At 48.9% G+C, this 15,928-nt stretch overlaps 1 protein-coding gene across 14 annotated transcripts in view; it reads right to left on the bottom strand.

Annotated features, from left to right (window-relative positions):
* The window catches only part of Eml1 (EMAP like 1), a 172,433-nt gene that overhangs the window by 9,546 nt on the left and 146,959 nt on the right, over nt 1-15,928 (bottom strand). For all 14 annotated transcript variants that reach the window (NR_174190.1, NR_174191.1, NM_001399709.1 and 11 more), the window contains 9 exon segments: nt 1,633-1,721; nt 3,223-3,290; nt 5,177-5,308; nt 5,755-5,880; nt 9,985-10,139; nt 11,237-11,336; nt 11,912-12,046; nt 13,332-13,427; nt 14,406-14,516. Coding sequence is in view for 12 of the 14 variants with exons in the window: in NM_001399709.1 (NP_001386638.1) it covers nt 1,633-1,721; nt 3,223-3,290; nt 5,177-5,308; nt 5,755-5,880; nt 9,985-10,139; nt 11,237-11,336; nt 11,912-12,046; nt 13,332-13,427; nt 14,406-14,516 (1,012 nt within the window). In the remaining 2 variants the exon portion in view is untranslated.

Genomic DNA, 15,928 nt, shown 5'->3' with positions numbered 1-15,928 from the left:
CACACGGTGGCTCACAACCATCTGTAATGGGATCCGATGCCCTCTTCTGGTGTGTCTGAAGACAGCTACAGTGTACTTAAATGTAATTTAAAAAAGGGAAAAAAGAACAAATGCACATTCTTCTCTCTCTCTCTCTCTCTCTCTCTCTCTCTCTCTCTCTCTCACACACACACACACACACACACACACACATCACTTTTTTTAAGACAGCGTCTTGCTGTGTAGCCCTGGCTGTCCTAGAACTTCCTATGAAAACTAGTCTGGGCTTGAACTCCCAGAGCTCCCCCTGCCTCTGTCCTCCTCCTGCTGGAACTAAAAGTATGTGTTAGTACACAAGGTTCATTTTTTCCCTCACACCCCCCAGATTAACAGATGTAGAAAAGTGTTCGACGAGTCCCAACACTTCTTATGCTGAGAACAATTGGGACAGTAGAGAACATTCTGGTGATAAATGGCATCTCTGTCCCTGAAGAGGAAATACTGAAACAAAAACAAGACACTCACCCTGGCCAGCCCTGTTAACACTTTACTGGAGGAACCAGCTATGCAGTGAAAGAGACGAAAGGCCTCTAGATCCGAAGACACAGCAAACTTTTTATTTATTGATGATCTAACATTGTATAAGAAAAATCCCAGGGATTTATACACAAATAAATATACATAAACTGCACATACATGTGTGCCACACATTCATACATCAACACATGAACCACATATGCACAAGACATAAAAACATACCCACCCATATATACATAAGTCATACATACATTAACACATAAACCACACATACACACATTCCACACACAAATACCACACTCATCCACACACCCCATCCATACACATACATACACATATACATACATTAGACATGTACTGTACACACCACACATATATATACAAACCACACATATGAATGAACACATACAAGCCATACATGTACACATACATTCATACATATGCACATATGCACATGACACTTCCTGCTCGTAAAACTCATTAGAGTTTAGAAAGATGAACATCTATAAGATCATGGGCAAAATTCAATTTTATTGCTACATAAAAGTAACCAACCATCTGAAAATAAAATTTAGAAAAATTTCATTTGCAATAACATAAAAATAACAGAAAAAAATCTAGAAGAATAAATTTATCAAAAGGGCTGGGAGACGGATCATCGGAACTCACACCTGCATGGCCCACACTGCGGTTCGAGCCATCTCCCCAGCCCCAGGAACCTCTGAACTACACGTTCACAGTGCACTAATGACACGTATGTAGTACCTTTAATGACACGTATGTAGTAGCGGATGTAGTGCCTTTAATCCAGCACTCGGGAGGCAGAGGCAGGTGGATCTCTGTGAGTTTAAGGCCAGCCTGGTCTACAGAGTGGGTTCCAGGACAATGAGGGCAACACAGAGAAATCCTGTCTCAAGAAACCAGAGAGAGGAAGAGACAGAGGGGTGGGGATTTGTATTACAAAGTGAGAACACAGTGCACAGTGACGTAAAGGTTCGCTGTCTAGTGAACCCTACACGACACGCCACGTGCTTACGCTTCCCTAGGTGACCTTTGTCAACCTGCTTTCTGTACAAAGCCGCGTTATTTGTGAGAAGTTAAAGGCTGTGTTCTGACCTGGAGAATACCGCATCACGGAGAGCTGCTCATTCCCATCCGTGTGGACGGTGACCAGGTCCTTCGTTTCCGTGTCAAACACAAACCACCTGTTGTAAACATGGGAGACACGCTGTGAGCTGTTTGGTGAAGTGCAAGGCTATTCCAACAGCAGAAGTCTGTTCATTGCAAGGCTATGTAAACCCACTTGGCTCCTAAGAAAATGCCCACCACCACCAGCTTCCTCTGCAGAAGGGAATGGCGCACTGACAACCACTCGAAGCTCTTCCGAAGTCAGCACTGATGGCTTTCTTGGGGCCTTGTTAGCACATGGGAAGCAGGAAAGTGGTGGGCAGATGTGCGAACCTGGCACCTGGGCCTATAGGAGGTGCAGTAGAGAGCTGTGGCCATGAGGTGGTGGCCCTAGAGCTCTGGTCCAGGGTGAGGAGCAGAAAATGGTGTGTTAAGTATCAGAGCAATGGAGCTCACAGGCCAAGGCTGTGACTCCTGGCTACTGTGGTCTCAGACCTAGATGACAGATGCAGAAATACTGCCTTCCTTGCTACCATTCTGGACCTAACTGCCTCCCACCCCCACCCCAGGGGAGCTTCATGGAACTCTGAGCCAGATTACTCAATTAAGTCTCATCCCCGGCATGTATGAGAGAGCTAGGTTATATGGGGCTCCGTACCGACGACATCATTTCCAGACATACAGCAGGGGTCTCAGCCCATATCCCTTGAGGGCTGCAAACACTGCCAATCAATGATGCCATCCGTTGCCATCACAGACTAGGCAGTGCCCCTGTGTACAGGGCCCTTTGTCACTGGTGCTGGTGTTATCACCGTTCCTCACAGGCAAGACGGTCAGAGAGTTTACGTAACTGGGTCACAGGTTCACTGCTGCCTCATGGGGAGGCTGGGGAGCAAGCACAGCTCTACTGCCCGCCCGCCATGTCGGAGGAGGCCGATGAGAGGGAGCGGAGTCTGAACATGAGGCCCGGGGTCTGGGAACTTTCTACAGAGCTGGAAGTTTCTCTAGCTGAGAAAGTGGGCCTCGTTTCCCGTGCCTTGGAATGCTTTCTTGCCCATTTCAAAAGCTGAGGAGGCTCCTGCTGTAGGCTGTAGGGCAGCGGCTCTCAACCTGCCTAATGGTACGGCCCTTTGATACAGTTCCTCATGTTGTGATGACCCAAACCGTAACGTCGTTTTCACTGCTACTTCATAACTGTAATTGTGCTTCCGTTATGAACCGTAATGTAAATATCTGTGCTTCCCCATGGTCTTTGGGGGTCATGACCCACACGGGTTGAAAACCTCTGCTCTAGAGGAGGATTCCGGGAGCGTCTAGAGCCTCGGGAGCTGGAGGCAAACAGGGTGTGGTGTGGCTGAAGCTGGGGAGGAGGCATGTTGACAGAGCCGGCTTTCCTTGAGGTTCCAAATGGGAAGGACTCAGTTTCCCTTTTGAGTTTTGACTGAGTTCTCTGTAAATGACTGGAACCAAGAAGACGCAGCCAAAGCCGGTATGCACCTGCCTCACATCTAGCTGCTCTCCACAACTCTGCAAGCACAGGCTGCTCCAGGGCAGCTGGGGGTAGGGCGGGGTGCTTACCTCCCAGTCAGGGTCCCGACTGCAACCACAGACCCTGAAGGATGAAAACCAGAGGACTGAGCTGGATCCTAAAATGTTTTAAAGGAAGTGTAAATATATGGCCAGGCACAGCGAGACGGCACAAAACCCACCCATCCAGTGGTCCTCTTGGGCTCCACAGCTCTGTTTGAAAACCCTCTTCCCTCCCTACAGGAGATGCAGGCCCACTGGGGTCCCCATCACACAACAATCTCAACGTACGCCTGCCTTCGGAATTTCTTTGTCTGTCTTAGCTACGGTGATCACAGAAGGCGGGCAGGTGAGTCCTCTTTTCTGGGCTGTAGCTTGTGCATCTGATCTCTCTCTGACCCCTGGAAGCTGGTCAAATGGTGTGCCCTGTTTATCTGGGAACACGACCACTGACCACTGCCAGGGCAGGAGTGGGAATGGAGCCCCAGAGATGCTACTTGATAAATATAAACCACAAGAGCAGACAGAGGCGCCAGACGCCAGTCAGCCCATCTTTAACCTCTTCCCAAAGAGGTGGTTACCGCTGAGCCGGGCCATGCCGATGTGCTGGCAGAACCCAAGTGCCCTTGACCAAACCCAACAAGCGGTCTCTGTGAACGGCCTCACCCAAACCACACTGCTGCTCCCAGACGGAGTTACTGAGGTGCGGAGAAGCTAAGAGCTCCCATCCAAAGTCTGGGGGAGGGTCTAGGACAGTGCGGGGCTGAGGTTCCAGGTCTGGTCCCCAAATTACATGAGGACAGAACAATTAGCTGTCTGGCAAGGGGCAGGGAGGTAGAGTGCCAGGACCCTCAGCTGGCAGCCACGTCCACAGAACCACAAGGATGCTTCTCTCCCTGATGACCTCTGCTGTGCGAGTGCCTACCCTCAGGTCTTCTACTCTGGGGCTTGGTTGGCTGCAGTGACAAGAACCCAGTGGCAGTCTTCTCCAAAAGTGGAAGTCAGGGGAACCAGACCTAGTCCTGGGCTGTTGGAAATACCAGAAGCTTTGCAGGAATGAAGGGATGATCCTGGGTACTGCAAAGGGTTTTGTCAAGCAACCAATTGAGGTTGCCTGTGATTCATGGCGGTGCAATGGTACAACACAGCCTGAGTCTGGGAGTCAGTCTGAGCTGGTCGGCCGAGCCGCTCACTTTTTGTGTGGACAAATGTTTCCCTTGCACGTTTGTAAGTGCACCAGTGTGCATGCCTGGTAACCCCAGAGATCAGAAAAAGGGGTCAGGTATCCTGGAACTGGAGTTACAGATGGTTGCGAATTGTCATGCAGGTTCTGGGAACTGAACACAGTCCCCTGCAAGAACGGCCGGTGCCCTTAATCATGGAGCCATGTCCCAGCTCCCACTCGCTAACTCAGTGACCTTTACAAGTAACTCAGCCACTCTGTTCCCCACTTCCTGACCGATAGAGTTAGAGCAAAACTAAAGTTCTTTAACCCCTAGGGCAAGATGGTACCATGCATTCACAGCCTGGTGTGCCACCAGCTTAGGAACAGAACCCTGTTCTCCACACAGGGGAAGGGGTTTTGGCACTGTGATAAGAAATCTGCGTTTCCCCTGTGAAGTTCAAAGTGAATGCTCTGTCTTTTGCCATCAAATGCACCAGAGAAGGATAAATGAAACTGTGCATTCTCAGTGTGGCGTGTAACCCTGTGTAAGATGTGCCGTCACGGGACGCAGGCTATTCATGGGGCTTTGTAGCACTCTGGTCTATTAAGACTCTGCTCTCAGGAACTCTGACAACCCCCCTTGGAAACGATAAGCTCCTGCTGCTGCTGCTGCTGTTCAGATTGATATGGGTGAGAGTGCTCAAAACGTTCTTAAAAGCAACGTAATTATTAAAAGGTAAAACGTTGCATTCAGACTTTTTATCGCTGCTAATTTCATATAAAAACATGTCCCAGCTGAGTTTTTCATAAGAAGGCTGGGAAGGTAGCGCTCACACTCACCTCTATGATTTTGTCCCAGACTGGCCGGTGACCAACGGCGTCCCAGAGAGTGGCGTGCTTGTCATGTCCACAGGTCAAGAACTGAGGTTTGGAGGCATGGATGGCCAGCCCCCAGAGCTCATCAGTGTGACCCTACAAGAGAACCAAGACAGAGGGACTCAGATCCCACCATCACAGTGAGACCCCCGAGGGACCGTTTCCTAAGCTCTTTCCTCCCAAGCTTAAATCACAGCACAAAACACAGCTCTGAAGCCAAGGTCGCCTCACTGGGACTCACTCGTGTCCAGGATCATCCCTTCATTCCTGCAAAGCTTCTGGTATTTCCAACAGCCCAGGACTAGGTCTGGTTCCCCTGACTTCCACTTTCAGAGAAGACTGCCACTGGGTTCTTGTCACTGCAGCCAACCAAGCCCCAGGGTAGAAGGCCTGAGGGTAGGCACTCGCACAGCAGAGGTCATCAGGGAGAGAAGCATCCTTGTGGTTCTGTGGACGTGGCTGCCAGCTGAGGGTCCTGGCACTCTACCTCCCTGCCCCTTGCCAGACAGCTAAATGAAGTGCATTTGCCAAGTTGACGGTACCTGAGTGATGGGTGTGAAGTCCCCGGTCAAGGTGCCTTGCAGGACAAAGTTTCTAGTAGTGCCAATCAAGATGACATTGCCCTTCCCCTCAGCCACTGTCCGTATTGGGCCAAACTGCTCAGGAATCTGTGTGGGGAAAAGTCACACGCAAACAAAGACGAATTCATTTAATTGATTAGTTTTTGTTTTTGTTGTTGTTGTTTTTAAAGAGAAGGTGTCATATGTAGTTCAGGCTAGCCCTGAACTTACTACGCAAGCTAAGGTGGCCTCAATCTCAGGTAATCCTCCTGATTCCGTCTCCCAAGTGCTAGGGTTATTATAGATGTGCATCGGCATTTAGCTCAGGCATTAACAATATTGGTACCCTACGCTAGCGCTTATGACAGACTTCATGTATACACCAGAAGAGGGACTCAGCTATGCAGCCACAGCCAGCTGCTGGGCAAGCGATCAAAATCCCAAACTACACGTGTGCACACTCAAGTGTGCATGCACGCGCGTGCTGTGTGTGCACGCGCACGTGTCCGCCTGACGGTGGTGCGAGAGGTGGAACCTAGCACCTCTTGAATCTAGGCAAGGGCTCGACTTTACCTTTTAAACCGCAAACATTTTAAGTATCTTAAATGAAGAGCCGGAATGGAGCCTTAGCAGGGCATAGCGGCCTTTAACCACAGCACCGGGGAGGCAGAAGCAGGCAGAGTCCTGTGAGTTTGAGGCCTGCTTAGTCTATATAGTGAGTTCCAAGTCAGCCAGGGATAGAGAGATTCTGCCTCAAAAACAACAAACCAAAAAGCAATAACAAACAAACCAAAAAGCAAAAAACCAAACCAACACAAAACAAAACAAAAAAAAAAAACAAAAAAAAAACCCAAAAAACAAAAAACAAAAAAAACCAAGCAACAACAACAAAACTTTTCTTAAAAGTACTTTTTGATAAAAAAAAATAAACAAAAAGGTTGGGGAGGAGTGTGACAGTCAGTCTGTACTTGTTAGGGATACTGCCTCAGTAGGTGGCAAGGCCTGAGAAGTGTAAGAATCCCCAAAACTTCCCTTAACTTAAGTGGTCCTCAGCAGGGTCATGCGCATGTTGACAAATGTGGAGGTTCAGTGACTTTCAGGACGCACCTGTTAGGGACAGTTCTGTCTGCTAAAGTAAAGAATGTTCTCTCACTGTAGTGAGAAGGAGACCCCAGGGCTGTCCTGAGATCAGGGTGAGAAGTAGCCCACGCTGGCTCGAGGTCTCTCCCTGTAGTGCGTGTGCTGACAGAGAGCGCATGCCTGAACTTCCAGTGCTTAGGAGGCTGAGCTGGGGGGACTAGGAGTCGGAGGCTGGTCTGGACTACAGAGTAGATTCTGGGTCACAAGAAGTGGGGACAAAGCTTGGGAGACAACTCCAACTGTTAAGTGCTTGCTGTGCAAGCTCAAGGACCAGAGCTTGGTCTCTGGAGCCCAGGGAAAAAGCCAGATGTGGCCAGGTGTTGGCGGAGCACTTGGGAGGCAGAGGTAGATCTCTGAGTTTGAGGCCTGCCTGGTCTACAGAGTGAATTCTAGGACAGCCAGGGCTACAAAGAGAAACCCTGTCTTTAAAAAAACAAAACAAACAAACAAACAAAACCAAAACAAACAAACAAACAGCTAAAGACCAATCAAACAAACTGAAACAGGGTCCAAACTGATTTGCCAGAGATTTTTCGGGCGTACACAAAATCTTACGTCCAAAAGACACGGGCTCCAGGAAACCTGCTGGTCATATCAAGTGTGGTTTCACAAGTTTACTGATAAACACAGTGATGCCGAGGAAGGAGCCAAGTCCAACAGGCCAGTAAGACAGACAAATGAAAGCTTCTCAGAGAAATGTGGGTGCCCCAACCCCTCAGGTCTCCGTGCACTGCTCAATTAAGGAACAGGGATTAAACTAGATGACTTCCCCAGGTCTTCCAAACTCCCTTGCCAACAGTGAGCAAGGTAGGCCTGCCCCACAATGCCTTTTTAGACCTTTCAAATCTCCGAATTAGTCAGTGCTATTAATACACAAGCTTTCTTTCATCCTCCAATACAGCGTGTTACAATGTAAGGAGTAATTTCCCAGTTGACAAAACACATCACCTTGTTACTTATAAAATGCTTTCTCTCCCTGCGACCTCGAACAACTGTTCACATATTCTTTTCTATTTACTCAAAGGTGTGTGTGTGTGTGTGTGCACACATGTGTGTCTGTGCACATGTGTGTGTCTGTATGTGTATATATGTGTATGTGTGTGTATATGTGTGTGTTTGTCTGCGTGTATGTATGTGCACCACATGTATACAATGCCTACGGAAGCCGGAAGAGGATATCAGATTATCTCTAACTGGAGCTACAGATGGCTGTGAGCTGCCATGCAGGCTCTGGGTCCTCTGGAAGAGCAGAAACTGCTCTTAACCTCTGAGCCCTCTGTCCAGCCCCTATTCATTTCTCCTTTACCACCTCCTCCTCCTTCTTTTTTGGGGTGGGGTGGGGAGAGATGGGGTCTCTCTACATAGCCCTGGCTGTCCTGGAACTCTCTATGTAGATCAGGCTGACCTTGAACTCACAGAGGTCCTCCAGTCTCCGCTTCTAATGTGCTGAGTCTTATTGAGACACAGATGGCAGATACAGACTGTATTTTTAAATATAGACATGATGTTTTGACAAACATATCCAGAGCTCAGAAGACTGAAGAAGACTATCACTGTGAATGCTGGAGAGATGGCTCAGTGGTTAAGGGCACTGACTGCTCTTCCAGAGGTCCTGAGTTCAAATCCCAACAACCACATGGTGGCCCACAACCTGTAATGAAGTCGGATGCCCTCTTCTGGTGTGTCTGACGACAGAGACAGTGTACTCACATACAAAAAACAAATAAATCTTTAAAAAAAAGGGGGGGGGGCTGGAGAGATGGCTCAGCAGTTAAGAGCACCCGACTGCTCTTCCAGAGGTCCTGAGTTCAATTCCCAGCAACCACATGGTGACTCACAACCATCTGTAAAGAGATCCAATGCCCTCTTCTGGTGTGTCTGAAGATAGCTACAGTGTACTTATATATTATAAATGAATAAATCTAAAAAAAAAAAAAAAGAATATCACTGTGAGTCTGAGGCTAGCCTGGGCTACCAGGTAAGCTTAAGGTTATCCTGGAATACACAGCAAGAAAAAAAGAGTTACCAAGATTAAGGTCTTCATGAGCAGTTGCTCCGTGGGTAAGAGGACACCCTACAAACGCTAGGACGTGAGTGCAGATCTCTGACACCTATGGCCCCAGCACAGGTGTAGGTGGAGACAGGAAGATAGCTGAGGCTGGCTGGTTGCCAGCAGGCCTCCAGGTTCACTGAGAGACCCTGTCTCAAGGGACTAAGGAGGAGAGTGACGGAGCAGACACCGGACATCCTTGTCTGGCTTCCTCAAGTATGTGCACGAGTATGCACGGGCACGCACACACAGGTACACATACCACACGCAGGCATACTCTCACACACACATATATGAATAAGACATAATACCAAACCAACAGGGAAGGGAGGGGACTGCTAATACTCAGAGGAAAGCCTTTTCCTACCAGGTAACCATGAGAACTACAACTTCATACTGCCTCAAACAGTGCTGTGAACAGGCAGCGTGAGACTCGTAAGCTGGAGAAATCCTGCATGTCGTGTGCTAGGGACGGAGTGCTGACCCCACCCTGCTGCCAGTTTCCCAGCCTGCTCATAACCAGGAGCTAGAGGAGAAAACCTCAGGGAGGCTGCTGGGTGCTTCTCCCCTCTGACTCCCCTCTGGCTGCTGTCTATGTCTTAGGCAGTGAAATCAACCACAGAGGAAGGGACGTGTTGGGAAGCACGCCATCCTACAGCTGAGAGCGGTGAATAGGCAGGTGCCGGATACACCCGGTTCTCGGTGACCGTGACGGTGATGCCATATGATCACAGCATACTGGGGATTGGAGAAAGAGAGGTTCTGGTGATAAATCCAACTGTCCATAAGGGGCCCTTCGGAAGGGAAGACTACCTCTATTAAAACAATGTTCCAAACAGGACGTGTTGGGTAGCTTCAAATCCTTTTATTTTACTTGTAAATAAACTGCCTCTGTGACTTTTCTAAGATTCTTGCCTCCCATAAAAAAAATCATCTATTTTTTCCCCTCACCACTCTGAGCTAATCCAAACCACCAGCAGAGGCATCGGATTAGCAGGGGCAGGGTCCGAGCTGTGGCTTACCTCTGCTTTGTGAAGTTTTTGATAGTTTCCGTTCCAGGAAATGAGGCGCCGGTCCTTCCCTCCTCCGGACACCAGCGTGCCATCTCTCAGCATACAAAGTGCAAAAATGCCGCCCTCGTGGGCCCCTTGAACTGCATAGCTTATTCGATTTGTACCTAAATACGCCAGGAAAACCACCATCATCTAGGGCAGAATCAAAAGGCTGGCCTCTGACCACTGCTGAGACCCATTTAAGTTTGTTTTAAAGGTGTTACGGTAAGCTATGAATTTATTTTAATACATTCCTAGGGAGGACTTGAACTTTTGATGCTCTCAAGAATCTGAGCATGCGTGAACTGGACCGTCCTATGATTGAGAGAAGTATATAGTGTCGTGGGAGCTGTGTGGTGGGAACAAGGAAGGACTCTGCCTTCTCCCCGGTGGGCTACATCCCTGGACAAGTTAGCTGTTCTTCTCAGCTCCCCACTTTGTGGAATGTGGCTACTGCTGACCTTTCAGGATTCTTCTAGAAATCAAATGAGCATTCCTACAGTAGGTGCCAAGAACAGGAGGAATACAAAAATCACCTTCCCCTTCTGAAGTAACATTGCGAGGTCTGTCTCTCTTCTTTCTCAGACACAACTCTGAGACCCAGAAAGACAGGAGAGTGTATCTTCCTGAACGCAGAAGATACTCACGACTTCTCACTGGACTTATCTGACACCTCTTCTCTTACTGAGGTTCTCCATTCTCTAACTATAAGGGAATTTAGGTCTGATCTGTGTGCATGGGTCTTAGCTGAGCTGGCCTGTGCGCATGCGTCTCATCTGAACTGGCCTGTGCGCATGCGTCTCATCTGAGCTGGCCTGTGCGCATGCGTCATTATCTGTATTAGCGCTCCTAGCACTCCAGAAATATCGGTCAGATGCTATGTGAATGAGACCAGTGACCCACATATGCCACAGCTGTAGAGCCATTAATAACTTTTGCATTATAATTTGCTAATAACTCTTCCAGCAAAGTGATTAGCTTTATCATAGTACCCTAACCTTAAAAAGCCTTTCACAACAGTATATGCAAAGTTAGCGAACCGTTACATTCCCCATTTTCTTCTGCTATAGGGTTTCATTAAAGCCACACCCCTATGTAACTGGGAACTTAGTGTTCATCCTGTACGTAACGCCAACAGCTCATTTCTACAAACCCCACCTCCGATGTCTTAGTTACAACATTAATAAAAACACCAAATGGATTTAGGAGAATTGCTCGTTACCTTTTCCCCACACCAAGATGTTGCCACTTGAATCTCCAGTAATGGTGTCGCCATTTTCAGAAAACGTCACGCAAAGGACAAACTTTGGCTTCTCTTGTTTCTGTGGAAAGTAATCAGTGAGCACGGACATATTATTTACTGAAGACACCCTTTATTTACGTTAATAAGTTAGAGCCCCGTCAACCGATGACGTCAGCCTCTGGAGACGGGAGCTTTTAGTTTTATGTACGGTCAGGAGACGTGTCCTTCCAGATTATGTCCTCTAAAAGGAAGAAATTTTTGGAAACTCAATGGCCAGGGAATCCTAAAGCTGCAGACAGTTTAAGCAGGGTGATGTTTAGGGGGACACGAGGGATGGGCTATGCTGTCAAGCTTTCAGAATGACAGACAGGGCCCCTGCTACCCTTAGCAAAGCCGGGTTGCCAGTCCCTAGCAACCAGTGCCTATGTGCAGGCTCCTTGCTGCCCCACCAAGAGGCCCAGACCTTCTATTTCCATTTTATTACTGGGGAGATCCTCAAGGGCTTCTCAACTGTGTGGGGAACTGCAAGGGGGCATCGTGTTTTCTATGCCTTCAAAGTTATCACTAAAACAATCTGAAGTATCTCAGTGCTCCCTTATAACCCAGCCCCTCACAGGCACCACGTGGGAAAATGGAACGGCAGGCACAGTTTACCTCAAACAACCCTTGCTTCTTGTTAAGGGAATTTCCTTCTAGGGTCCAAAAGTAGAGATGTGACTTCCCGCAGGTGACTATGATATTGGTGTCTGTGGGGTGGAAGTCCGCAGCAAATACCGCTTCGTTCGAACACTTCAAGACAAAACAAGGCAGAGCGTCAACTGCTGCAGCAAAACCGTTCCAGCAGGGCACTGAGCCCCTCAAGCCCCACCGCCTTCGTCTTCACTGCTAGTCTGGCTGCTGCCTGTTCCCCTCTGTCTTCTGCTCTGCAGCTGGAAGCCAGATGTCAGCAAGTGCCAAGAAGGCAGCTTTGCCACTGGCTGAGCACTGGGATCACTCCTTGGGTGGTGACATCCAGATGTGGCACCCCCTTCCCCTTCCTAGTGACTGGGATCCCTAGACGGAATCAGGACCCTGCATGTCTTGCAGCCCCATGATCCTGCCTCACTGCGGCTGCCCTGATTCCCCAGTTCTCTTGCTTCTGGATTCAGTTTGGGGTCCCATGAGGTGGCTCAGTCCATATTCCCACTTTCAGGACTGGTGTCCTGGTCTGTCGTGCCTAGCCCTGAGTATTGCTTCTATGTAATGATTCGGCTCTGTGTTCTTAATCCTGGCTGGTACTTTGTCCCTGGCTGCATCTAATCTGGCATGTAGGGTGACCACCATACATCTCTGCTGGCAACCTTAGAAGACAGGGAATGTCAGGCCGGCGGACACATCTGATTAGAACACCTGTCTGCATCCCAGATCCTAGACGGAAAGCTGGGTAGCTGTGGCTGTCTGAGAGCAGTCTCCCGTAAAGTAGTAAGGCTGTCTAAGCAAGCCTAATATTATCCAAGGAAGGCTGGCTGATGGCTTCCCTTGGCTTAGATAAGTCAGGTTAACCAAGGCCGACAGACGCCAAGAGGAGAAACGAGAATAGGATTTATTAAAACAGGAATCCAGGGGTGCTCCTAACAGGGGGAACCTTAAGAGAGCTACAGGCATGCCAAGTCAACGTTCTGGGCAGAGTTGACTCGAGGCATGCTGGTATCCATGTCTCCTGCAGCCCCAGAGACTTGTGGGTACTGAGCATGCTTCAGTCATTGACCGCCTCCAGCGCTGCTCACAGGCCGCAGCCCAGCACATAGTGGGCATCCAGCACACAGTGGGTGCCCAGCACACAGTGGGTGCCTGGGTTTGTTGTGCCAATGAAAGTGAGCAAAGAAGTGACTGAATGAATTAAAATTAGGGTTGCCACCATGAAATAAAGAAAACAAAGAATTCTATAGACCCCGGAAGTCAGGAAATACCCCGGCAAGTCTTAGGTGGGAGTCTCATGAGGAAAGAGAGATAGAAAAGGAGGTTTATTCCCAGGGGCAAGGCCCGGGCGACCCTGGAGCCACGCCCCGTGGGACACCGCAGTGACTGTGCAAACCTTCACGTCAGCCAGCCTCTCCTCTCTCTGCCAGTCCCACACAGACAACACGTGGTCATTGGAGTCATCCACAGCACAGAGGTGGCTTCCTCCGTTCTGTCAAGAAAAAGCGGTTCGCATGTGAGACTAAAGTGGGACCAACATGATTAAAAATGATCGTTGATTTTACTTTGTGTTCTGTTTTGCTTTTTGAGACAGGGCTTTTTTTTTTTTTTTTTTTTTTGAACGTAGCCCTGGCTACCCTAGCACTAGCTCTGTAGACCAGGCTGGCCTCAAAGTCACAGAGATCTGCCTGTTTCTGCCTCCCGAGTGCTGGGATTAAAGTATGCACTGCCACCGCCTGGTGATTATTTTACTTTAAAAAAAATGTGCATTGGTGTTTGTCTGCCTATATTTCTGTATGAGGGCGCCAGGTCCCCTGAAACTAGAGTTACAGAGAGTTGTGAGCCGCTAACGTGTGTGCTGGGAATCGAACCCAGGTCCTCTGGAAGGTCAGTATTCTTAACCGCTGAACCATCTCTGCAGCCCCTGATTGCTTTACTTTTAATAAAGAGTTCACTACTGTGCTGGGTAGAGAGCCCAGTTGGTAAAGAGCTTGCTGCACAAGCGTGAGGACCCAGGTTCAATCCCCAGTACCCACAGCTGGGTTGTGGTGGTGTGCACTCGTAATGGCAACACTGGGAGGGCAGAGGTGGGGGGTGGGGGTGGCTGCGGCCTCTTCGAGAACACATATGCACACTCACCCCCGCCACGCACACCAGCACACACATCCCACCCCCAACACACATGAAGGGCCCATTAGATCAGAGGTGAGGAACCTCATTGTTTTTGAGGCCAGCTTTGCCGCCCAGGCATGTGGCTCTTTTAGGATTATAGGCAGAGCAATGCACAAGGGTCATAACAGATAGGAGTGTTTGATGTGAGCATGCACGTGGATGAGTGAGAGGGAATGAGCTTCCCGATGGAGTGGCTGGAGGAGGGGGGTGCTGGGCTAGCATGCCTTAAGGAAGGCTGGAAGCCAGGTGGCTAGAAATGTTGGCTTGGAGACCGGCCCCCGTATATTTCCATACTCACGGATTTTGAGAATGCGATGCAGGTGACAGCCCGGTCAAAAAAGCCTATTCCGATGACATGCAGAGTGTTCAGGGTCACAGAGTCCCAGATACGCACGTGTGGCGGCAGTTGCTGTACGGAAAGGATATGGCCATCATTAGTGACTGCAGGTTAACTAAAGTTCTCGTCACCTTGGAGCCATTAAATTATTTTGACTTCGATTTTGCCAAACAAGAGATCTTTTTCTGCATTTGAGGACTCCATCCACCATGAGTGTAATGAAAACATTCCCCCTGACCTCCCCTGGGCCCTGTGAACCAGTGAGGTGTCAGGAGAAGGCTATCCAGTTTAAACTTTGACTAGACACTCTCCAGCACCCATACCAGAGGAGCCAACATGCCTTTTGTATATTTGCAATTCTCTAAATTTTAGAAATAACATTTCACCAAAGAGAGCACCGTAGTGCAGTCTGCAGATGCATTGTCATGGATGAGCCCGGCCATGCGTCCGGCACTTGGGTAAACACTAGGCAAACCTTGTTCTCTTTTAGCCTTGTCTCCAAGTAGCCAGGCACCAGGCACCAGGCACCAGCATGGGCCTCTCTGGGTTTCCTCACACGTTAAGAATCTGTTCAGACAGCTGTAAACTTCTCTCTGGTTCTATAGTAAGGATTTAATTCCAAAGTCAAAAATGGAAATATGCTTTCGTGCCACTAGAGGGCGGAAGGAACAGTTCCTTTCTGATTTCAAAGAGATCTTCCAGGCTTTGGTTCTTTTGTAAAGCAGGAGCTGCTCCTTAAGTGAGTTTACGTAACAGCAGCCCAGGCTTCTGTCATTCCGCTCTTTGCAAGTGTGGGGCGCTGATGGAGAACCGCATAAGACCAACGGCTAAAATATGATATTGAGGAAACATCTGCTCCGATAAGATAGCGTCCGTGTTTTCTGGGTAGATACACATTGATAAAAATGGAGGCTCCTGTCCTGATTAGTTTCACACCAGGACAAAACCGTACAAGCAGGGACTTAAGAGGCTGTCAGAGTTTTGATAAAACATGGCAATCACAGGCAGACGCCAGCTTGGAGGTCTCCTGTTTGCCAGGTTCCACCAGTTCCTCAACTCCTTCCTCACAGGACTGAAGTCTTGCTAAAGCGCCTGCAGGGTTTGCCTGAAGCTCCCAGGAGCCTCTGTGATCAGCATGAGGTGTGAAGTCCACCCACTGAGGAGATGACTGGTGGGCACCCACAGTCAAGGACATCCCGTAGAGTATGGCTACTTGGGGATTTTAACTCTGCTTCTTAGACTCATACACTGTCATGCTGATCGTGTGTGGAGAGAAGAATTTCAGGGACTAATGGATTCTTTGACAAGGCTGTGCCATCTTAATGTGTTGCTGCTGGTTGTTGTTTTTTGATGACAGTGTCTTGTTACATAGCTCACGGCCCGCCTCTGCCTCTGCCTCCCGAGCTCTGGCTTTAAATTTAAAAACCTGCTGAAATTAAGGGAGCTCGGGGGTTGGGGAGGGATTTAGGGTCAGGACAGCACAT

The sequence above is a fragment of the Rattus norvegicus genome, chromosome 6, assembly GCF_021556685.1.
Source record: "Rattus norvegicus strain SHRSP/BbbUtx chromosome 6, alternate assembly SHRSP_T2T, whole genome shotgun sequence".
Taxonomy (NCBI): domain Eukaryota; kingdom Metazoa; phylum Chordata; class Mammalia; order Rodentia; family Muridae; genus Rattus; species Rattus norvegicus.
The sequence above is the reverse complement of the archived record's forward strand: the minus strand, read 5'-3'. Positions and strand labels throughout refer to the sequence as shown.